General features: G+C 41.8%; 1 protein-coding gene across 7 annotated transcripts in view; it reads right to left on the bottom strand.

Moving 5' to 3' along the window:
• Window positions 1-2,803, bottom strand: part of rapgef1b (Rap guanine nucleotide exchange factor (GEF) 1b) — a 47,814-nt gene extending 45,011 nt beyond the window's left edge. For 3 of the 7 annotated variants that reach the window (XM_025908836.1, XM_025908839.1, XM_025908838.1), the window contains exon 1: window positions 1,710-1,833. In XM_025908836.1, coding sequence (XP_025764621.1) covers window positions 1,710-1,740 — 31 coding nt within the window. In that variant the 5' untranslated portion in view covers window positions 1,741-1,833. Of the gene's footprint in view, window positions 1-1,709; window positions 1,834-2,481 lie in introns of those variants that run through there. The other 4 variants (XM_019360977.2, XM_019360978.2, XM_005456189.4 and 1 more) reach the window with 3 other exon arrangements.
• Window positions 2,804-23,716: the final 20,913 nt, after the last annotated feature.

Genomic DNA, 23,716 nt, shown 5'->3' with positions numbered 1-23,716 from the left:
CATTTTGGCAACAACAAATCCCGTTTCAGGACTGCTGCGCTAAATGTTTCACATCTTAATTTAACTGCAACAGTGGAATCATTCTAAGTGGGTCATTTAAAGTATGACATCCAACAAGTAAACATACGGTACCTACATAAAACGCTGCGGGATTAGAAAGTGTCTGAGCAGAGTCTGCAAGTCACAGTGCAGCACTCTCAAAACCAGCCAGAAATAATTCCTGTCAACAATACATCGTTCACCAGTGATGAGCAGTGGATGAGAAGGATTTTTAACTTTTGATCAATGTCAGCACCCCCACAACTCTTTATACTACTAATCATGAGCTCATTTAGCAACATTCGGAAAACTTAAATTGCTTAATGCACTGAAAGACAGGAAAAAGAGAAGAAAAAAAAAAGATGCCTCGGAGCTATTAATATGTGCTGACACTGCACACCAAACTAGTCATTCAGCTCACATCATGTACTATTATTAAGGCAGGCTACCTGACAGCATCTTCAAGTTTTAGCTTACACCAAAATGTGATCACACAGACTCAAAGCTTTTAAGCCTTCTGAGAAAAGCATTAAGAAACAGCTTCGGCTGTCTGGCTGCTGTTACGTTCTTTTGGGGGGCAAACACCGCAACACACTGAATCTGTTTATGGATTTCAGTTTTGGGCTGCCTGAGTGATGAAGTCATGTGAGTGAGTATGCAGAGAATGGGGTTCAGCGCAAGAACCTGATTTCATCAGAGGCGACACGCCTGGGCTCCACCGCACATGAGGTTCACTTTTGCTTCCTGCGAGAAGGGCAAATTAGTGACTGGGTGACACCATCCCCGGTGATCGGAGGAGTATGTTGATGCAGCTAGTGAATTTGGTGTCCATGTGTTTGCTCCTCAAGGCACCATACTGCCAGCGACTAAAACTGTCACCCTGTTTCTATCTAGTCTCCAGAGAAGAAGCCTTTCACACTTTCTCTCACACTCATGCACTGCCTGCTGCAGTTTTCTGTTCTGAATCTCAAGTCTCGCCCTCCCCTGTTTCCATTACACTAGCAACCAGCACAGTGTGTCCTTGGGGGACATATTTGGGATCAATGGGCACATGATAACAGACCAACAAGTGACCAACAAGTAAACACAACTGGGAAGAATGGAAGCAGGGGAGAAGTGATGGTTTGGGTACTTGCTTTTAAGTTATCAGTTAAGCAAAGAGTCTACAAAAAAAGAAAACAAAATAAAAAACAAAACCCTTGCACTGCCTCTGACTTTTCATTTAGTTGTGACCATATGTAGTCATCTGTCCGCAAGACACGAAAGGAATCGGAAACTTTTACGCCTATGAAGAATGACTGAGCTAGTGGTGGATGACACTCCCTCCCCTCCTGTTACTGGGGGCTCTCAGTGTGTGCGTGTGTTCGCCTTTTCGCCCACTTACTGCAGGCAACACTGGGCAGGACACTATGTGGAGCGAAGCAAGGAGACAGCTGCTGGAATGGGATGCAAGTGTAGCTGACGGGTATAAAGTTTCCTTCCCAAAATCCCATCCATACCCCAACACTACTGCGTTTCCTCCCGTAGTGATTGTGCTCCGCAGTGAGAGTGAAAGTGAGAAAGTGAGCGACACGAGTAGACAAAATGAAAAAAATAAATAAAAATACGGGTCAAACCAACAACAAAAAAATGCCACGTGCACAATAGTGAAAATCAACACAAATACACACCCAGCAGCCCAGCGCGTGAACGCAATCCCATTCCAGGGGTAACAAGGCAGCTAGCCTTAGCCAGTAAAAGCTAACCTTGAGCTGGTGCTAGCTAAACCCGTCTTTAAATATTCGCGGACGGCCAATTGGGAGGCAGGAGAAAAATGTCACACCACATATTCATTCATTTACGCGTCTTTCAAAGGGGAAAAAGGCGAAACACACGTGTTTCCTCTTGAGTGAAATTCAGAGATTTGTCCCGAGATGGTTAGCAACGCTCGCAAACAATCAAACCGGGGTGGTGTATTTACGACCCCCGTGCCGAGAGTGAATGGAGAAATGCCGGTGTAGTACCATGTAAGAAAAGCCAGCACGATTTTTTTTATAAAAAATAAAATGCTATTTCCCCGGACTAGCTCGCTAAACTGTTTTGAGCACGAGAAGCTGTATTATTTTAACTAACGGGTCAGTTAACCAGCTCTCCTTAAGTCAACCTTTTGGTTTAAAAACGGGACCAAAAATATGAAAATATCATTAGCCGCTACCAGCTAGCAGACGCTTTATTTTAACTGGATAGCCGAGAAAAAGAACAATCCGTGAGGCCCAATTAAACCACCATTTACACCCAACACACTCATCCAAGCTTTATCTTGAGCACCCCCTTTTTTGTTGGCGTATGTGTTGGTCAACAGACCCCCATAATTTGATCCATCCGAGCCCCGTGTAAGGGAGACCGTTATACAGTATCCCGAAGGTGGAGCGGTGAGGTTCAGTCTAGCCGGGCAGGACTTACCTTGCTTGCTCTCTATTTTTCTCGACATTTTCGTAGCCAGCAGCTGTGATCCCACTCGCAGTTCAACAAAACCGTAGCTACAGACGAGCCTCGCCGTGCCTCTCCTCGGATTATTCCCTCATTTTCGATATATTGTGTCCACGAGATGATTCCGCCCCGGTTAATATAATATATTTATAGGCCACAGACATTGGTACGGTTATAAACTGCCTCCGTCCGTCTCCGGGTAATTTTCGCTGGATACACACACACACACTACGCTCACGTTAATGCCTTGAGCGGAGACTCGGCTAGGGTAGGCTATCACCCAGTGCAACAGCGCCCCCTTGCGTCAGGAATTAGCCACGCCATCTGTCAACAAGAGCATGGGCGTGTTTCGATTTCAGTTCAAAGTTAAAGCAAGCCTCGAGTGTAATCCATACTGATTTTGCAAGTACTGTTGCACACAGACTCATAAATTAAGTCATCTGTCTTTTTCATGCAATTAAAAAATAATGTGGAAATTCACCAATCATCCATTCGCCCATATATCAATCTATCGTAGATGGAAAAAAATTGCAGGGTAGCCTGGACGGTAGCGATTTTTTTTTTTACCTAATCAATTTTAGCAGCAGAAGGCTAATGAAATGATGGAGTCCGCAGGCTTCAAACAGCCATTTCAGCAGCTCGGTTCAAAACCAGCATCATGGCCAAAAAGACAGAACAAGTCTTAAAACTAGTAAAAGCTCCTGAAGAAATCAAGTGTTGCACAAAAAGATAGAGCAGGGATGTTGATCGGTGTGATCATCAAAACAAAGCAATGGCGCTCTATATAATAATTAATAATTAATATATGGTTAATAATCAGTTTCAGCAAATTAAAAAGATTACATCGCCAAAGATTTTTAGATTGCGAGGGATCTAAAGTTTTAAAGCGTTACTCACAGACATTTGCCTTGGTTCTTTTGCTTGTTAATATCTATGTTATTCACATGTTTTGGAACATGCGACTGTAATAAAGTTGAAAAGCACATAACGATTAAAAGTACAATACCTGGTTAAATGAAGGAATCTATCTAAAAAGACGTGTGAGCGCTAGAAAATGCATGGACACTTCGCAGTTTTTTTCTGGAAGTGTAACTGGTTTGCATTTTTTTCTTTGCACACGTCTTTTCACTCACTTTTCACTGTTTATACACTAGTTTGCATTTCGTCCTGTTAAAAGAGGGTTTTTTTCCCCGCTGTCACCAAGTGGTTGCTCACAGGGTCTCTGATTGGAGGGGTTTCTCTGTAGCACTGTAGGGTCTTTACTTTCCATATCCTCTAGTATTAAGCAGTTACAGTTAACGTTAGTGTATTTCGGCACACATTTTTTCCTCTCTAAGGCACTTTCAGGGCAGCTCTTACTCTGAAAACACAGCACAGCATTTCTTGTATTTTTGCTTATCATTTAGTATACTTGCCTAGAGTTCAGTGTGTGTGTGTGTGTGTGTGTGTGTGTGTGTGTGTGTGCAGTGTTTTGACCAGGAAGCCAGCCTGGCAAGACCCACATCTTGGCTGCATCTCATCCTCCAATCAATTAAGTCAAAAGATAATGGTACGGACAACAGCCAGAGTAACTCTTAATTAGATTTTTTTTCCCAATAAATATTTTATACAAGGGGAGTGTTTTCATAGCAGAGGTGATTTATGCTTCGAGCGGTTTTGAATCACTACTGGTCGTTTGAACATTTAGCACATCAGCTCTAGTTTGTGTATCTAGAGGCAAACCTGTTATTTTTTCCACATTTGATCTCCAATCAAAAGCCAGTAAATAACGGCATTCACAAAAGTTCTTTTAAAATAAGCAAGAATTGTGATTTTAAAAGTGGTAGTTGAAAATTTTAATATTTCAGTAATATCTATGTCCTCTGTCATAGACATTAGTTTTTTGTCTATATCTTTTGGCTCATTTGACCTATCCTAATAAGTCCTGATGTACCAAATAGAGGACATCATGGGCTTTCCATTGATATTTCGTGTGTTTGTCTTTTGGTTTCAAAAGGGAAGGAAATCACAAAAAAAGTGGAAAGATTCACTGTTCCTCGGTTCTCGGGAGGATATATTAACTTCTGCTTTGTAATTACAGAGTAGTTTGAACCATTTACATGTTAAATGGAAGCACAGAGCCCCCTGTTGGGCATGCTAAAACCTTGCTTAGATGCATATACTACAACTACATTTTTTCTTATTTTCTCCTTGTTACCATTCATGTACTACATGTGACAGGAAAATTAAAGGCCGAGTAGAAGAAGAAAGGGGAAGCATGGCTCTAATTTGATGCTCGTTTCAACTGCTGACTATGGCATTTGCTCACTTAGTGCTTCACATTATCCTCTCTATTAAAGTGCAACCATCTAGATTATGTCTTGAGTGTACCAAGACGAAGCGAGCATGCCATATCAACGTTTTATGAATAATTGATCTGACTGACAGAGTGATCTACATTCCGTGAGTGATCTGGGTCAGCTCATACACTCACAGTGCGTCCGTGAACGCAGAGGCATGCATTAAAATACTGAGATAAGGAGTTCATTACACACTGTTGGCCGCTTCTTCTGAGCTTTGGTGCCGCTCACCTCATCAGCGACCGGATTTAATCGCTTATCAGAGAAAGGCCTTGAGTGTCAAGGATTCATATTTACACTGGCTGTCATTATGCCTGCTCCCTTGTGCTCTTGCTTGCGCAGCAGAAGCCACACCCATATAAGAAGTGCAAAGTGCTTGCTTTGTGTGTTTGTGCTAGGGAGAGGTGTGTGGGTGTGTGTGGAGGAGGGGAAGGAGTGGAATACGTTCCCCGAGGCTATGATAAAGTCACAGAGGGAAGACAATGATCTGCCAAGCAATGCCAGACTTGTCAGGGCAGGATAGGGCCTCACAGCGCAGTCAGAGTTGGTCTGTTTTAGAGCGTCTTGGTGTTTTCCTGACAGCCTGCATTCAGTCTCCCACAGAAACATCCAAGCAGCTGTCTCATCTAATGACCACGTTCACTTTGGGGCTTGAAATTTCAGCTTCACAAGTCAGCGTAAAGCCTCTCTGCCACGAGTGACAACTGATTGCTGGCTCTACTAATGAGACAAGACTTTAAAATATACACAGCAATAACTAGAGGAGTCTTCTACATCTTACTGCTTTGTCACATGACTCACATTTGTCTTTGTTTTCTTTCATATCATTTTCACTTTTTTTCATTAAATGTCACTTAAGCCTCAGCGCAGCCCTTTGCTGGCTGCATAGTAAACCAAGCACACGAGTCATGCCGCTTTATGCCACAGAGTGGTGCTCTTGGTCCACTGATCATTCTTGTATGCTGGAGCTCAGCCTCACGACCCTGTGGTGGTACACTTCTAGTAATGTGCTGTACATGCGGGTAAATGTCACAGAATCTGGTAATACAATGATAAAGCTCTTTGATGAGCTTCACTGAGGGCAGCAATTAAAAAAAATCAGTATGATCATCTTAATAAGTCACCAAATAGTTAAAAAAATATATTAATTCCACTGTTTAAAGTTATAACTACTCCCCTTAATGAAGACAGATGTTTGGAAATAGCAAGCAGGTTAATCCATCACCACGCTCAGATATTCAGGGTCGATACCTCTGATGAATGTGGGAAGCTTTATACCGGTTCACACTGGGAAATTTCCACTCTGGGCTTGCAGCAAGATCAGGTCAGCTGTGCGCTGGATGCAGTTCACCATTAGACGGGGCAAAGAAAGGAGAGGCAGGAGAGTTTTGTTAGCTGAGAGCTGTCAGCGAGAGCTTTGAGATGGGGTTTGATCTTCGCGGTGGTGCAGTGCTCAAACACAGTTTAAGACTTGGTTAACCTTGGCCAGCGGTCGCACCGTTCTGTCTGTCTCGCATCTGAGAGTTGGAGAAAGAAGGAGGGGATCAACGAGGCTTATATGAGTGAAATGCATTTTAATTCAGAGGGAGCGGGGGGGGAGACAGGCCTACCTTGACAATAATCAGGGTCCTCTGTCTTTGGACCTCTTTTAACGTACAGTGATTTTCAAGAGAGGTTTTCATGATAGGATTAAGACGGTGGGTCGGGGGTGGGAGGCTGAAGAAGATGGAGAAGCGTCGAACAAAGAGGACGAGGTGTCTGGGTCATAACCTACTCAGTACTGCATGAGAATAGAACAATCTGTCACTGCCACAAACACACACACTGAGAGAGGTCGACAAGGTTAGGAGAAATCAGATGGTGAAGAGAAGGGGTCATCAACAGTTGTCATGGTAAAACAAACAGTGCTGCATTAAATCTATGCACTAAAACTGCATATTCAGACTCAAAATTGAGATTTGCTTCCCACAGTATATAACGCACACATATACAGTAACTGTTTGCAAACATTCATGGATGCAGCTACGCTATAAACACATAGAAATTATTTATGTGCTGAGGCAGGCATTGTCGAGCTGCTCTTTAGAGCTCCACGGGACAGCGGGCCTTGCTCTTAGAAAGCCCAGCTGCTCGCCTTTCAAGATCACTCTGTCCTGTCACTATGGCAGAGAAGGTCTTACTGTCTAAACTCACCCCCTCCTCTCCCTATTTTTCGTGGCACTTTTAAATAGCAGGGTCGACCTATCTTCGAGGTGGGACCCTCCCTCTCCCTCTGCACCAGGCCTTCCAGTGCTCCTGATTGACATTTAAATCTGACGGTAGTGTAAAGAGGGCCAAAGAGCATGAAATGAGAATGGCCACGGGGGTGCACAGCGAGACTTGACCACTCCCTTTCTCGCACCCCCCCCGTCGCCCACCTCCATTAGTCGCTGAAGTCCCTTGGGGGAACTGCAGGCGGCCCTCAGCCTGAGAGGTGAGCTCACAGTTCCTTAGTGTGAAAGCACAAAGAGGTCGGGATGAGATGTAACGATGCAGAGAACAATTACGGTTCTTCAGATGATCATCTTTGCAGTGAGGCTCGGCCTTCTTTACTTCTTATACTTTCTCCTTCCTCCTAAATGTCAGTGTTTATCCTTCCCTTTATTTTGCTCAGCAGGTCAGAGGCATTTCAGGGATCTTTGAGGATATCGCCAGCATTTATGTTTTTTACTTTTTTTGCTGCACATCTTATTTAATAAGATCTATCAGACTTGTGTGTACCCTGTAAACGTACCGTGTGGTTTTGTAACGTTCCAGTTTCACCACGCACCCATTTTTGTGCGTTTTAAGTTGAAAATCTGCCATTTGTGCGGCCGCCTCTTCACACAAGCCATCGCGCCATTTCCATGCATAATACAGGTCAACCTTACACTGGCAAGTGTTATCAGTGGATATTAGCAGTTGAGCGGGATGTGTCAGTGTCTACTCCTGCTGGTTTGGCCTAGTTTTCACAGTAGCAGTTATTATAAGCTAGGCACAGAGTAAGACAGTCTGGTCTGTGGGTATCACACTGCGTGAGGGGGTTACTGTTAAAAGCCTGAAGAGTCTGCAACATGGCTGAGCTGCATCGCTATCCAACTTTACAATCCACACAAGGGCCATTTAACAGGATCAGTGGTTAAAACTCATTAATCGAATTAGGTGTGTGCCGCCTGAAGTTAAAGCTGCTACACTGAGACTTGGATACAGTGAGCTGTGTAAGTTTACCCCGAAGGGTGGTGGGGTATTGTAGTCACCCTGCCGGGAGGGCAGGCAGGCTGATAACTGAAGAATGTAGGATATTCAAACTGATACCATAGATGTTTCTACTAAAGATCTCAGATGAGTTCTAATCTGACCTCAAGGTCAAGGTCAGAGGTCAAGTTTATTGAAAACCTTGTGAGCAATTGCTGCTGTATTTAAATACACCTTTGACAACTAACAGGCAATGAAGTATAATCACTGGCTGGTCATGAATAACTATGACAATGCAGCTAAGACAACAGCACTCAGAAATTGCACCTACACTACACTAAAACTTTATGATATTTTTATTACAGCATACGGAGGTCAGTCTGTTATGGCGTCAATTTGACGTCATAGGGTGTCGTATTTAAAAACTAAAAGGTGTGTTGTACAGCTCTCTTCATGTCCTTTCATATGATATATAACTTGATATGGTTTCTTGATCTGCGACGGACTGGCGACCTGTCCAGGGTGTACCCCGCCTCTCGCCCTATGACAGCTGGGATAGGCTCCAGCACCCCCTGTGACCCTGAAAAGGATGAGCGGAAGAGAATGGATGGATGGGTGGATGGTTTCTTGATTTTTTTTTCCAATGGTCAACTTTGACCATGGGTGCTATTAATGAAAGTCAAGGTTAAATGCTTAACCAGCCTAGGTACTCATGTCCCCCAAGACCTAGTATTTTGTTGTGAAGTTTGAAGATGAGCCATAAAAAATTGCGGGTAATAAAAAACTTTTGCTGATTTTCAGATTTTACTGTGACCTTGAATCACTTTTCATCAAAATTAAACAAGCTCAAACTGTCTTTTGTATCTATCATCACACAAAATTTAAAAATCTTGAAAAAATGGATATAACATTTTTGATTTTATAGACAGGAAAGTGATCCACTATTTGGATATCTGTGACAGTTAAGAGTATGTGAACCTCAAGCTAACAAGAAGATTAAATTTGGTCACGTGTTTCCGATGAGTGGGTTCACAAACAGGTGTGAACAGGTGACCCATTTTTGTCTCAAGAGCAGCGATCTGTCAGCGTCTTATCTTCTTCACTGTCCTTGTTTGTAGAAGTGTCTTACGGCAAAAACAAAGCAGATGTCTGAGGACTTGAGAAAGAATTCTCTCCAAACAGCCCCGTTTGAAAGGATTGATTTATTACAGCAGCGCACTCCAAGCTCATCACTCCCTGCGAACATGACACATATGACCCCAGAGTCTACAGGTGGACTCTCGGGTAGTGGAGGTGTTGAAACGACAGGCAGCGATGACAGGCAGCAGAGGTACTGACATGTCAGAGCTGCGATGTGTTTGGTATATATGAGGGGTGTGAGACATATTAGCTGCAGTGCAGCTCAGGATTCCTGCCTGAACTACCTTACAGGCTTCACTCTATTTGTTACACAATCATTTTTTTGGGAACAGTTTGCACTCTAATAATCCACAGTCAGACATACTTATGTACAAATTAAAGAAATTTAAGGGCACTGCTACCCTCGAGTGGTTGCACATTGGTGCCTATATGCAATTTGCTAAAGAACATGTGGACAAGTCAGAAGGCTGCTTGAGCGAGACCCAAATACAACTTTTTAGTTTAACTAAATGTAACTAAGTATTTTGTTTGACTTCCATTTTTCCAGTCTGTTTTCGGAGTGATGTGCCGTTCAGTTTCCTTCCCATCTCTATCCCTTGTTCTGTCTCCCTGCACATGATAGTTTGCATGGTGTGGGTCCTGGGCCCTTCCTGTGAGCCCGGTGCCTCTGGGGTGGGGCACCTCTTGCTCTGTTTGGGATGTAAGGATGGCTGGGTCGTCCTGTGCTTTTGTGGGTGTGCCCCAGTGCCCTGGTTATTGTGGCTGGTGTCTTTCCTGAGCTTTGGGTCTGTTTGCTGTCCCTTGGATTGTGTAGTGGGCTCCTCTTTCTGGGTGGGACCAGGATGTGCTGTCAGGCCTCTGTTGGGTCTCAGTGGGGGCCCCAGGCACTTGTGGAGACCTTCCTGCATGTTTGTGGCTTGGCACACTGATGTCCACTGCAGCCTGCTCTTTGCTGTTGGTTTCTGGGCTCATGTGAGTTTTAATCACTGCTCTATGCTCTGATGTTTGGGCTCCGGTGTTTCGGGTGACCTTGATGGGAGCAGGGGTGTCCTCACAGCATAAATCACCACATTGCCTGTAGTTTCAGTTCATATCTCTGTCCTTGTTTAAGTGTTTTGTTTCCGGGTTTCACAGTGGTGCTTTTTGCCCTCTTTGGATATTAGGGATAGGATACTGGGTAAGATCACATGTACATGTTCACGATTTAAAACAACAACAACAACGACACCTACGTTTTTCTTCAAAAGAATGCTAAAAGAAGAATAAAAATGTTTAGGACAACAACACACACAAAAAAACAAGCAGAAATCTTGTGGAAGAACCTAAAATGAGCAGTTATCATGTCAGACTTCAGGCTGTTCTGTACAAATGGGCCACAAATTCCCCCAAGCTGATGTGCAGGGCTGATTAACGGTGATGAAAAGAATTTATATTGCAGATATTTCTACAAGGGATCATACCAGATACTCAAAACAAGAGTTGATATACATTTAACATTTTCTTCAATAAATAAATGACCACTGGCATCAATTTATCACACTATTTGGTTCTCCTTATCTACATTTAGGACTCTTAGCATGCATATTTATGCACAATCTAGATAATTCAATAGAGTTCTCCATCCAATGAAGTTAAAACCACATTTACCTTTGATGGAGACTTAAACTGCACAGGAGAGCAGTTTAAGTTGGTTGTTTGTATGCAAAGTACACAATCAAAAGGCTGTGTTGTGATTGTCCGGCTTGAAATGCAGTGACAATAAAACTGCGTCCCAGTTCCACACGGTAACTAGCAATGTTTACACCAAAAAACTGTGATACTCAGAAATATCAGTGTATACACGCTTAATGATTATGAGTTGCACAGTACTGGAGGTCACAGATGGCAAAGCCTAAATCCTGGATGATGGTAACAGCTTCGTGAGTATTAAATTAGAATTAAAGGTTTGGGGAAGTATGTCGCGTTCTACTTGTTATGATTAAAAATTTGAAATTGGAAGCGGCACACTGAGATCAATGACTGACAGAGTTGAATTATTATCTATACAAAGCTTCAACGCTAGCTGTAAAAACAGCGTCGGTCAGGCCTAATTGCTGCCTCCGCGTCAGCAATACACTGTAACAAGACATTATTAAAGTAGACCGGCCCTGTTTCTAAACACATGCGAACGCACACATCCCGCATACACCCCGTTAACATCTAACTCACTTACTTAAGACCCAAATGTTGCCTCTCATGGGAAGACTCACTATTTTCTTACATATTTTCTTCCGGGCTAATAATGGAGCAGGCTTATATCGTATACCAGCACATACTACAGAAGGCAGGGAAAGCCCTCGACATGTTGCCAGTCTATCACAGAGCTAACACAGATTGACAGATAAACACACACACTCCCGTTCTTTCCTGTGGGAAATTTAGACTCCCTAATCCACCTGATTCTGAGTCTGTGGGCTGTGGGAGGAAGCCAGGATATCTCGAAGAAACTCGCATGAACAGAGAGAGAGAGCAAACACAGAATGCACCACTCGCTCAAGATCAACCCTAGGACCTCGAGTAGTGAGGTCGCCTACCGAGTGCCACCCTCTGCCATCGATTCCTACAGGTTCAATCCCATTTTGAGCTTTGTCAATGTTGGTTTTAACATAAAGTTAATTGCCTGTATCGATCCTCATACCACCCATTACTAACCTGTTGACATAAATATATATTTTTTTACTAGACATCCAAATATGACCAGAATCCTACTGCAGGCAGAACGTGTGAAAAAGTATTTTCACACTGTAAATGTGCTTTCATTTTTTCTATTGTTTTACTTCCACTGGATAACATCATATTATGTTAGTCTGCCCTGCACTCAGTCGGGTGAAAAGCACTCAAAATGTTTAATACATTAGAGGTCCAGACCTGGTATATGCTGTGGGAGAAAAAAAACACTCAAATGTTATTGAGCTTTTCACAGTCTTTCAACTCTGTTTAACTGTTTAGGTTTTATGACCCAGCTTTATTGTTTTGGTGCACCCTCGCTACATTTATCACACTTCTATCATTCCAGCTGAAACAGGCAGCTGTTTTCAGAGAAAAGTCTCAGATAAACCTATTGTGTACTACCTGCCCAGCATTCCATGGCAGAAAGATACAGCTAATGACAGGCTAATGAACATAGTGGAGGACTGGCAACTAAACAACAGGATATTTCAATCAAGTCTTGATGGAGGCAAGCAAAGGCCTAAATTTGGAGTGAATACTGGAGCTACATATGTTGGGTGGACAAAGACGTGATTGTAAATGAATGCTAATGCTGCTGATTTGGTAACATTTAATGTCACCTTTAAAGGTGACAGAATAAGTGTAAGGATGACTTATATATATGCTGACCTCATTAACTGAAACTTTGGCCATGTTTAATAAGCATTCACCACTGATGCAGTATACATCCAATTCTATGCAAAAGTCTTGCACCATCCCTCATTTATTTTCCTATTTTCCTTCCAAGGAGCCAGACTATCTTATATTAATTCTTACAAAGTTGTTATTTGGATATTGGCTGCTTTCTCTCACTCACTTTCAGTCCAGTCTTTGTACCTGATTATTTTCAGAGGAATGATTTTTTTTAAGCCACTTAACACTGATCCATAAATAATATGAAGAAAAAAGCATCACCTAAGAAGAGAAACTGATAACTACTAGCTAATACTAGCAGCACGTGGCAAAACCACACGATTTCTTCCAATTCCTTACAATGTGAAATTTTTGGTTCTAATCACTGTCAATGTATACAGAGAAGATAAAAAGAGAGGAACAGCAAGTTGAGTTTTTACAGTCATCTCTAAAACATGGTGGAGGCTCTGTCATGGTTTGGAGCAGCATTTTGGCCAGAGGTGTTTGTTAAAACTGCAGTAATCATGAACACACAAAAGCACTGTCAGATTTTGATCCACTGCGCAGTTCCAAGGTGTGTTACACATTCCTTGCCCAGCTTCTTTCCTCTGCCTTATTGCACATGGACACTTAAGCTAGTCAAACATAACACAATAATCCTGTGAAGTGTGTTTTCTTGTGTTGCCGTGAAAAAGGAGGACATGGACATGGGGACAAAAAGAAAGAATACCCTCCTCATTATTTCTCCTACAGTCAGTCAGCAAACACTAAACACCGAGGCAAAGGGAAAAAAGGCAACTATAACAGACAGGAAGAAGAGAGGCAGCAGTTCTGGCAGAGCTGTGTTGACAACTTTCCAAGAGCTGATTTAGTGAAGGAAGCTACATCTGTTGAGCTCCAACGACAGCCATTGGGTTGTTCAGGCTGCTTTTGCTCTGATGTGCTGCAGTCAACTTTTTTTTTTATGTACACAGTAACCTAGTTTGCTCTGCGTGCTGCAAAGACAGCGACCTGAAACCCCGGAGCCCCTCAGCTCCTCAGCTCAGGCATTGTGATGGATACGAGTGTGTGTTTAATTGGCAAAAACAAATTTTGCAAATGCACACACAAACACACACTGAATCTGATAGACACATAGTCAGTGCCTTTTTGTCTCCCTTCTTTCACACACTCTGTCTCAGTCTCTCTGAGGTATGTAGTAAATGAACAGCTTCTTTAAAAGAAGAAAAGGATAAACACAAACTGTAAGGCAGAAAAACTGAGACAGGCCTTCAGTGACAGAAATACTTGGACAGCTTTTGAGAACACTTGCTCCTGCACTGTATCTTTGTGGCATTAAGGAGAGAACACAAATACATATTAGTGCTGTGCAATACTGCAAATTTTGGTATCTGTCCGATACCATGTAAATACAGAACAAGTATTGCTGATACCAATACTGGTATTTTTAATTTGTATAGGCAGGAAAAGTGTGACATGACATCTGAGATTATTCATCATTAATCTGCGAATTCTGAAGACATTTAATGACCACAAAATCACAGTAATTAAAACAAAAAAGCACACCAAAATGTAGCTGCCTCCAAAGCGCTTTGGGTCAACTTCTGTTGTGGTATATGCTATAAACAAAACAGACATGACGGTCAAAACAAAAATAAATAAAAAATCTTAGAGGACAGAAACAAAGTATTTATCCTATCATGCCAGTATCAATCCAATACCAATACCTGCTTTGGTATTGATACTATTGCTACTACACATCTCTCCATATAATCCATCCTCTTCCACTTATCCTTGTCAGGGCTGGATCCTATCCCAGCTGTCTTAGGACAAAGGGCAGGGTACACCCTGGACAGGTCGCCAGTCTAACACATAGAGACAGACAACCATTAGTACTCACATTTACACCTATGGGCAATTCAGAGTTACCAATTAACCTATCCCCACTAACTGCATGTCTTTGCACTGTGAGAGGAAGCCAGAGTACCCGGAGAGAACCCATGATCCACACAGAATGGTGGAATTGAACTCAGGGCCTTCTTGCAACAGTGCTAACCACTGTGCCACCCTCTATATAACCCTGATTTATTTACTTTTCCCCTTCTGTGTTTGTTTGGTTGTGAAACGGAAACTATAAACCCAACGTATGGAAACAGTTTAAGATTATAAATCTTACAACTTCCTGTATTCACAATAATTTCAGCACTCAGGGACAGGATGGGATCAGTAAATGAATAATACCAGTCGCTTTTCGTCACTGTGCTTTTCCACTCTGTGGTGGTGCAGCGTCACACTTAAACAACTGTAAAAGGAGACAGATGGTCCGCTTGTCCTGTTCATCACCTGCTCTGGGCTGTCTGAGGTCATTTATTGAACAAATGTGTGCTTAAGCTCATGTGCGTTTGTCGGCGTGATGGCCTGCCGTTGACAAAGCAGGAAACAGGTTGGGACAGGAAGCGCGTTGTTTGTCCTTGCCCTCGTCATCCTCAGCTGATCAAATTACCCACTTGGAATCCAGTCCGAGGCGGAGGTAAATAACGCTCCACAAAGCGGATACCGGTGAAAAGCAAGCAGAAAGGCCAACATCACTGTCTAAACTAAAGGAAAAAGTCAAAGGACAGATGACACATTGTAATGAGATCAGTATGTGGAAATAGCTCTATGACGACTTCATTCATTATTTTCTATAGAAGGATTGTGTAATTTCATTATGAAATGTATGGAAACTTATGGTCATAGAGACGCCATTATTATTTCTCCATAAATGTCAATTACATAATTAATGCTTACTTGAGTAAATCTGGTCACTGAGTGCATGCTTTTTCTTTTCCTGTTAGGGTCTCTGATGATCTCAAGCTATCTCCACGATGCTTATGACACGACTAACCCTGTGTTACTAATGACTGAACAGACATTGCTTAATCGTTTCATCAGAAGCTTTGTAGCCTTGGATTCAAAAGACTTTAATTGACAACAATGTGTTGTCTGAGCACAACAAACAAATATGACACTTTGTTGTAGTTTTTAGCTATTTAAACACCATAAATGTTTCAACACCAATTAAGGCGTGATAAATATATAACACATCTTTTTTTTTTTTTTTAAATGTCTACATGTTTTGACAAATTTTGTTTTTCCACCTCTAAACAAAAATCTTCAGGGAGTTTTCCTCAACAAGCTAAACACAGTCATTAGTCATTTATGGGTTTAGCGGCTCTGTAGGAGCTTTGTCAGGTTTGAGAAAATAACCCCGTCAATGTCATCATGTTTATATCATTAGGGAGAGCGTTAGAGAGAGGTTTAATGCAAACTGAGGATGTTGAGCTTGTGGTTGAAAGAAATGCAGGCAGGGAGAGCCTAATGAAAGGAGTACTGCGTTATTGTAAGTCTCTCAAGTTTATGGTGGTCCAGTATTTTTGAAGCATGAAATATATTGTACTGTCTTTTAGTGGATATACAAGACATGAAGTATTGAAGGAGTTAGAGGGGAATGATGAGTTAAATGTTAGCACTCTGTATCAAACCCAATACACCTCTGTTCCAGTAAATGAGATCGCCTTGACAAAATCATACAATTTTAATGTCACTAATGTTGCAGAATGCGGTTTAACAATCTAATGGGCTCAGCATTAATGCAATTAACTTTAAAAACCACAGCCTGCAGAGAAATTCAATTACAAAGGCAAAGAAAAAAATAAATAAGACACAATCCTTGGTCACAATGACTTTGATAAAATGTAGGAAGTGAAGTTATACAGCTACAGCATGGATGTAGGCAACAATCTTGTCTACACATCTTACATTAGTCATTTTTGATGTTAAATGTAAGTTCATATGTTATTTCATGATACAAGTATTTGGACTGGATTGAGGCACAGTTACAGTTTCAATATCCTTAGCTTTTTAAGGACGTCCTCACTTTTCTCCCAAATCTTGATCTTTCCCCAAATCTTGTCAAATAAAGGTAAAATGTGTATGCGGTTGTTTGCAGTTGGTAATATCCAAAAAGTATAGGGCTGGATGGTGATTTAGGTGCAAGGCCATTTTTGCACTTGCCTTGTGTGGATCTGCGCTGTTATTCTGTGGATTCTTCTAGGTTTTCTTCTAATATGGAAATGGTTAAAACTATTTTGTCACTTGAAGTTGTGAATAAGCATTTCATATGCAGGCCAGCATTTGTAGGCAGGCATTCGGTTTGGAGAACTCTGCCTGCATAGCTGTGGCTGGATGTCACCAAAATGGCACGCTTACTGAGGAAAGTTGTGGTGCGATCTGGATTCAGATCACCTCCAGTGAGGGCCAAAATAGCCGTATGAGTGATAAATAGATGGAAATAGCCCACAGTGCCCAGTTCACAGGCCGGCTGCCCTACTCTTTGATCTCTGGTCCTAATGAGTTTTCAGAACAGAGCCAGAGATGAGAAGATAGGCTTTTTTTTTTTTTTTCTCAAAAAGGGCCACGGATGCTGGGGGGAACCGAAACCTGGGGTGTGAACAACTATAAGCAGGCCTAAGATGTTACTTCAGCTAACATTAGTATTCCCCTAAGTATTCCCCGCTACGTTAGTAAAACCTGCCCACCCGACTCTCCAGAGCAAGGTCACTTTCATCATTATGAGCTAAGTTATATAGCCCACAAAGGGCTTACAGGGATTGATATTATACATTTGTTTATAATGCAGAATGTTTTTTTTCTAGTGTAAACAGATAGCTTAATAATGTCAATAATTCCCTTTGTAGAGATGGCAGCTCCCCGCCCACCCCTGGGTAGAGCTAGTAGTTGGATTTGTTGGGAAGGATTAAGTACTAAACCACCGGTGGGCTGAGACATTGCCAGGGGAAAAATATTTGTTAAACTGCAAAGTGCTTGTGTACAGCACATTCAGTTAAAAGCAAAATCCCTCTGTGAGAATATGCAACTGGATATGCAATCAAAAAGAATATTTAATGTCTTTCCCCCTCGTTCAGATTCAGCATGCGGCGCACTCTGGAGCGCTCGTGCTCTTCTTTACTGGTGACAGGCATATATTAACTCTCCACATATTAGCCTCATAACACTTCAGCACGGTGGACCTGCACGTCGTTAGAAAGCACATACCCGACCTTGCTGTGATGAAACAGCCCTGGAAAAAAGAAAGGGAGGGCAGCGGCGGCTTTTTCTAACAACGCTTAAAAAATATCATTTGACTAATCACAGGCAGGTTATTTATGGACAAATAAATGAATTAAAGTTGATTGAAGCTCCCAGTTAGAGAAGAGGCAGGCTTTTTATTTTTACTGATGATGAAAAACTTTACGCATCCAGTCATCTCTCTACGTGGGACTCATTGGAAGTGCTTAATGATACCCGAGCCCTCTCAAAGGCGGCAGGACATCAAAGAGTGGTTGACAGACAGACAGATTCTGAGTTGCATGTTAAAAGCCCATTCCCCTTTAAAAAGAAAATAACACTGAAACATAGGCGCACGCGCGGATCCACACACACACGTATCCCCACCCAACGAAAAGATCCCATCACCCCACCCCCCCATCCCTCTATGGTGAAATACTGTCTCCACCTGAAGACATACACGTTGCTACATCCATCTTTCTTCAAATCTTTTTTATTTCATTTTTTTTTCATACTCTTCAAACGGCTCGTGCTCAAGCATAACCAGGCATGTTTTTGCATCATTAGAGCTAGTGGGTGTATTTGGAGACAGACTAATGACAGCTCGGCTTTCCGGCTCAAACGAGAGCCATTGCTCATTTACGCGAACAGATACATAGATAGATAGGGGGGTTTGTAATGATGTAGCCTTATCAAATATTCCCTAGCATAAGCTGAATGACACCCCATCAGACTTGAGCCGTTTAAATTACAGTCATAGATTTAGCATGTGACAACTGTTAGGTATGTTAATGCACATTTTTCAGAACAGTAAATCAAATGGACATCACACCCCACACACCGTCTCACAGGATGAATGGTTTGAATGATCAAGAGGAGCAATGGAATAAAATGAGGAGTGTTGCAATGCTGTGATGTGATAAATTTACTGGCATCCGTGATTCACAATGGATGGCCTCAGAGAGACGTTCCCCTTCCAAAGCCTTGAGATTCTGGCATGGTCCTTTGCGATCTATCTTCTTCTCCATTTATCCCCCTCGAAATCTGCCTCCCTGTTTGCCTCTGTTATCCATCCAAAAAACTCGGATACAGTTCGCACACCAGTGCAAACACACTCCATGTGGGCATCGACATTAACCACTGCTGGGAAAGAGCACTTCTCTGCTTACTTGCTTCTAAGTGCATCTTCACCCTGCGCACAACTGTTCACATCCTCGTGGCAACCGAATAATGTGTCCTATGGTTAATCTGGCCCGGTCTGCTTTAGAATATTAACAACCAATGCAGTGGCCCTGTTTTCCTGGGCTAGCTCCAATTGGAATGACATCATGTTGACAAGACTTCATAAAGTCCCCGAAAACTCTACGTCTGCAGCAGCCCAGGGCGATACAGATTAGACCTAAATATGGATTGATCCCTGCTCCCTCTCCCTCCCTCCACCAGCCTCTACTCGTTCACACGCACCCTCTGTTTGTGTGCGTGTGTGCGTTCGTGCACACCTACATCATGTGTTCCAGAATTTGTGTACAATTTTTTGAGCACTCCCACATTCACCAATTGCGTGACTCGTCACCCCCCCACCCCAAACCTTTTTTAGCCCCCTCCACTTTCCCCTCCTTATTTTTTATTCCGGGTCTTTCTGTGAGATTAATTCCTCTCTTCCCATCTTTGGGCTGTCAACTCAGGGTATAGAGTCATTTTTTAAAGGCTGCTGTTCCACAGGACGGGAGACTGATTGAGTTGTGGCCTTTTTCTGAGTGGGTAAAGAACAGGATTAATGCAGAACTCTCGAAACCAGCACGTTGGGAAAAAAAAGACAAAATAAAAGCTGCGAAAATGTCCTGTGGGAGAGGGTTAAATAACGAAGGTGTATAAACAAAAGAACTATATTATTAATTCTTTATGACGGGCACCTATTCAAGGGAATACAAGCGCATGAAAAAACCTGCGCAACCTTTTAAAATGAATAAATGATCATTGGAATGATGTGATTGCATGAACAAGTACTGAAACCAGGACTAAGCTTTTGTTCTACGGGATTTTTCAAATTCAGCAATCCTCAACGTCTGCCAGCAGTCCATTCTGAGCAGTCACTGAAAAAAAAAGATTCTGGTGTTTGTACAAAGCCCTGGCTCAGATTGATCCACACACCACTATTCCACTCGGTGAGCAACAGGGGGCGTTTGTGCTCATGCATAGGACAGGTGGATGGGGGATAGGAGAAAATGAAGCAGTGGGAATAAGAGGGACAGTAAATCTGGCACTGATGCGCAAAACTCCACAACTTAAGTGCGTTGGCAAGAAGAAAAGATGACTGAGGAGAAAAAAGCCAAAGGGGAGAACGTCTTCCATCCATCCCTTTTCTCTCGCTTATCCAGTTCAGGGGGTCACACTGGGTCGGAGGCTATTCCAACTGGTTGACTATTTATTGCAAGGCTAACACAGAGAAACAGTCAACAATTCATGCTTACATTCACGCATAAACTCAATTTATAATTACAAATTAACCCCATGCATGACTTTAGACTGTGAGAGGAAGCCAGAGTACCTAAGCACAAACAGGGAAAACATGCACACAGAAAAGACCTAGACTGGTTTCTAAGCCACGACCTGCTTCCTGTGAAGCAACAGTGCTCTGCAGCCTCATGCCACTCAAAGAAGAAAGAAACTAAAAGAATCTAAGAATCTAAAACTGTGAAGGCAAAGCTTTCCTGCAGTGGTGAGTGGTGATACCCCAAGACAGATGCAGAAGTTTCTACTTGATAGGCTGGAAGTTAACATTATGTCTTGCCGTGTTTTATAGAACCCAGGTATGATGTCCTTCTGATGAGCTGCGAGTGTCACTGTCTTCATCTGATGCATTGGCTCTGGAAAACCTTTCAGTCTGCTCTACATTTTGGCTTTGCAGTACCAATTATAGCAACTGTTTGCTAACTAGGGAACTAGCTATTAAATTGGTACTGATCCAGGCAGAAGGTTTAAAAGTGAAAGCTCACTTTATCACATTTAATGATCAAGTCTGAACTGGGTAATCAGTTCAGCAAACGGATGGACGGTTGGATGGACAGTAGGCATATTTTCATCAGAGCAAGCAAGACAAGCAGTGCTTGTCCAGTGAAATCTAAAAATGGGCATAAATTAAAATTCATTTCTCTCTCACCTTGTATTGAATCATGAAGCTTCTTACCTTTTCACACCCATCTTTTAAATTACTGCCATCTTGTGGTTGCAGTTATCTCTGGAAGCAGGCTTAACACTTCTTGACTCCAGTTTCATTGGAATCTACTGTGTTGTTTTGTTGTCTGTATCCATTAATAATGGCTTTAGCTTTGCAAGCTGTGAAGCCAGCAGCATTTTTTTCTGCATGTGCATAGTGGATAAACCTGTGATCTTTGACAGAAAACTGATGAAAGGGCATCATGCTAGATAAGCTACTGCTGGCATGTTGTGTGGAAATGAAGCTAGCGTTAGCAAGTTAATGAGCACTCTTAACAGCTAAATTCTCTCTTACCAACCACCTTGGCCAGCACGTGCAATGTAGAGAAGTTAGACTGTAGTGTAAATACATTTTTAATAAGTCATTTATTTAGCCATTTATTTATTAAGGAAAGCCATGACGGGGGAAGGTGTTGACTCCTGTCATGTCCGGGTTATTAAAACGGTCAAGCTGAAAAGGTTCAGGCTTCACCAGCACTTTCAGATTAGCATCTATGAGAGATTATTTGATCGACTATATCTCCTGATTCGGTCATCAAGTTTCATCAGATGATTTGTCAACAACACACGACCTCAATTTTGGACTGTTATTTTGTTAATAATGCAGCTGCTTACAGATTATGTTGCAAAATGCTCAAGCCTTTAATTTTAGCTGGAATTTTTAGGGCCCCAAGTCTGAGCTCATTAAAAGTTGTTGTTCAGAGATGGTGGTCCATATAGTACAGCCAGGGCAAACATGTGATTTGCAGAATATGATGCTTTACTCAACCGACAGGATATAAATTATTTAAAATGAGCTCAACCTTAAACATATGCAACAGTATTGATCTGTACAACACTGATGGGAAACTTCTTTCTGCAGAACAAATACTTTCACTTTTACAACTCTATGGACAGTTTACCAACCTACCACTTTATGTGTAGTGATGTCTTTCGATAGTATGGTATTCCTACTTTTACTGATTTTATGGTTGAATAATATACAAAAAAAAATCCTAGTAACTATCATTGTCAGTTAATGTTACATATTTTGATAATAACTATAGAAATAATTGTGGTTTCTTAATCAGCCAGAAAAGTGAGCAGGATGCAGAAGGTTGTGAGCATACATAAAAGAATAAAAGTTGGTAGTGAAATGGTATTTTGGGGGGTTGGGAGAACAAGCTGCTTAAAGTCGTCTTCTGTCAATACCAGGAAAGAAAAAAAACACATGTCATTCTTATTTTGTGTAAAGTTATTCAAAAGAAACAAAAAACATTTGAAAGTTTTGATTATTTGATTGTGATTATGGATGATATGTGTGTCCATGCTTGACATATGTGCAATTATGTTTTACAGTACAAAGTTTACTTTACTTGATCTATGAGAAAAAGACATCAACTTTATCTTTTGGTCAGCTGGTTGTCTTACTCGTTCAATAACAGCACAAAAACAATGCCTGGCTACTTACTGGGCAATTTACTTTACTTTTAATTTGCTAAGAGCGATGCTCTGCATGTTAAAAGTTTATAGGGTGGTGTATTTTCATAGCCTTTCCAAAACCAAATAAAGAGCAAAGTGCCATGTGGGAGCAATAAATTACTATCTAGCACTTCGTTAATGAACCTGTGTTTGGCAAACATGTTGGTTATTCTTCATCCTAAAAGCCTGTATTGTTAAAATTGAAAAATGTTGAAATGTAAAGCATTTTCAGCCAATTAACGGAGCTAACATTACCTTTAATAGTAAGCACTTTACAGCTAACACAGTTACAGTTATAGCTAAACCATATTGACAAGCAACAGGTTAACACATTTCTTGTACTGTTCTCTGAGGCAGTTCAAGGCCAGACACAAAATGCAATAAATGCATAATTACATCAAGTTCTGAGACAAGGCATGTGGTGAGGCATCATTTTTAAGGAAATATATTCCTTCTAAGCTGTAGCTGGTTAAGAGGTTTGCTGCTGTCTTGCAATAAATCACATTTTTGGTTATTACTCCAACCTTTGCTGATCATCTGAATTAGGCGTGATGGACTTGTTCTATCTTATAGGCAGATAGTCATTCCCTCTGACAGTGAGGACAGTACACATGTTGAGAGTGACAGTGAGGAAAAGACGACCCCAGAATGAAGTTTGACGAAGAGCTGGGAGGTCAGACGTCAGTTAATGCGCAATCATACAGGCCTGTGAAAAACAAAGTACACCCCATAATTTGCCTCACATTTGACTCTAGAATCCTTTGGTATGACTGCTTGTTTTGCAGCCACAGCCCAAATCATTACCCCTCCACCACCGTGCTTAAGATGAAATTGATGTCACTTCTTTGATTTTCACCAAATGTGCCACTGTAAATTATAGCCAAACATTTCCACTTTGGTGTCCGAAGGATATTATTCTGGATGTCTTGTAGTTTGCTCAGATACATCTTTGCAAACCTGAGCCTTGCTGCCATATTCTTTCAGAGAGAATAGGCCCTCTGCTGGTAAGACTTACAAACAGGCCAGACTTGTTCAGTGTTTTTCTGTGGTCTGACTAAGGTTTAAATTTTCCGTGACAGCCACTCCTGGAAAGATTGTTTGAATGTTTTCTACTTGTAAATACTCTTTATGACTTTAGAATGATTTCCATTTTTTAAAATGGCCTTTTCCAGCCAACACCAATTACTTCTCTAATTGTTATTGCCCAACAACAACAATGCTGATCCTCCTTGGCATTGTGTTAACAAACTTTTGAACGCTCCAGTCCAGCAAACTGCTAAAACCCCGGCTTTCATAAAGGTGCTCACACTTGCTAATGGCCAATTAATCAGGTAATTTGATTGTCTGGT

The sequence above is a fragment of the Oreochromis niloticus genome, linkage group LG7 (genome assembly GCF_001858045.2).
Source record: "Oreochromis niloticus isolate F11D_XX linkage group LG7, O_niloticus_UMD_NMBU, whole genome shotgun sequence".
In the NCBI taxonomy this organism is placed as follows: Eukaryota; Metazoa; Chordata; class Actinopteri; order Cichliformes; family Cichlidae; genus Oreochromis; species Oreochromis niloticus.
The sequence above is the reverse complement of the archived record's forward strand: the minus strand, read 5'-3'. Positions and strand labels throughout refer to the sequence as shown.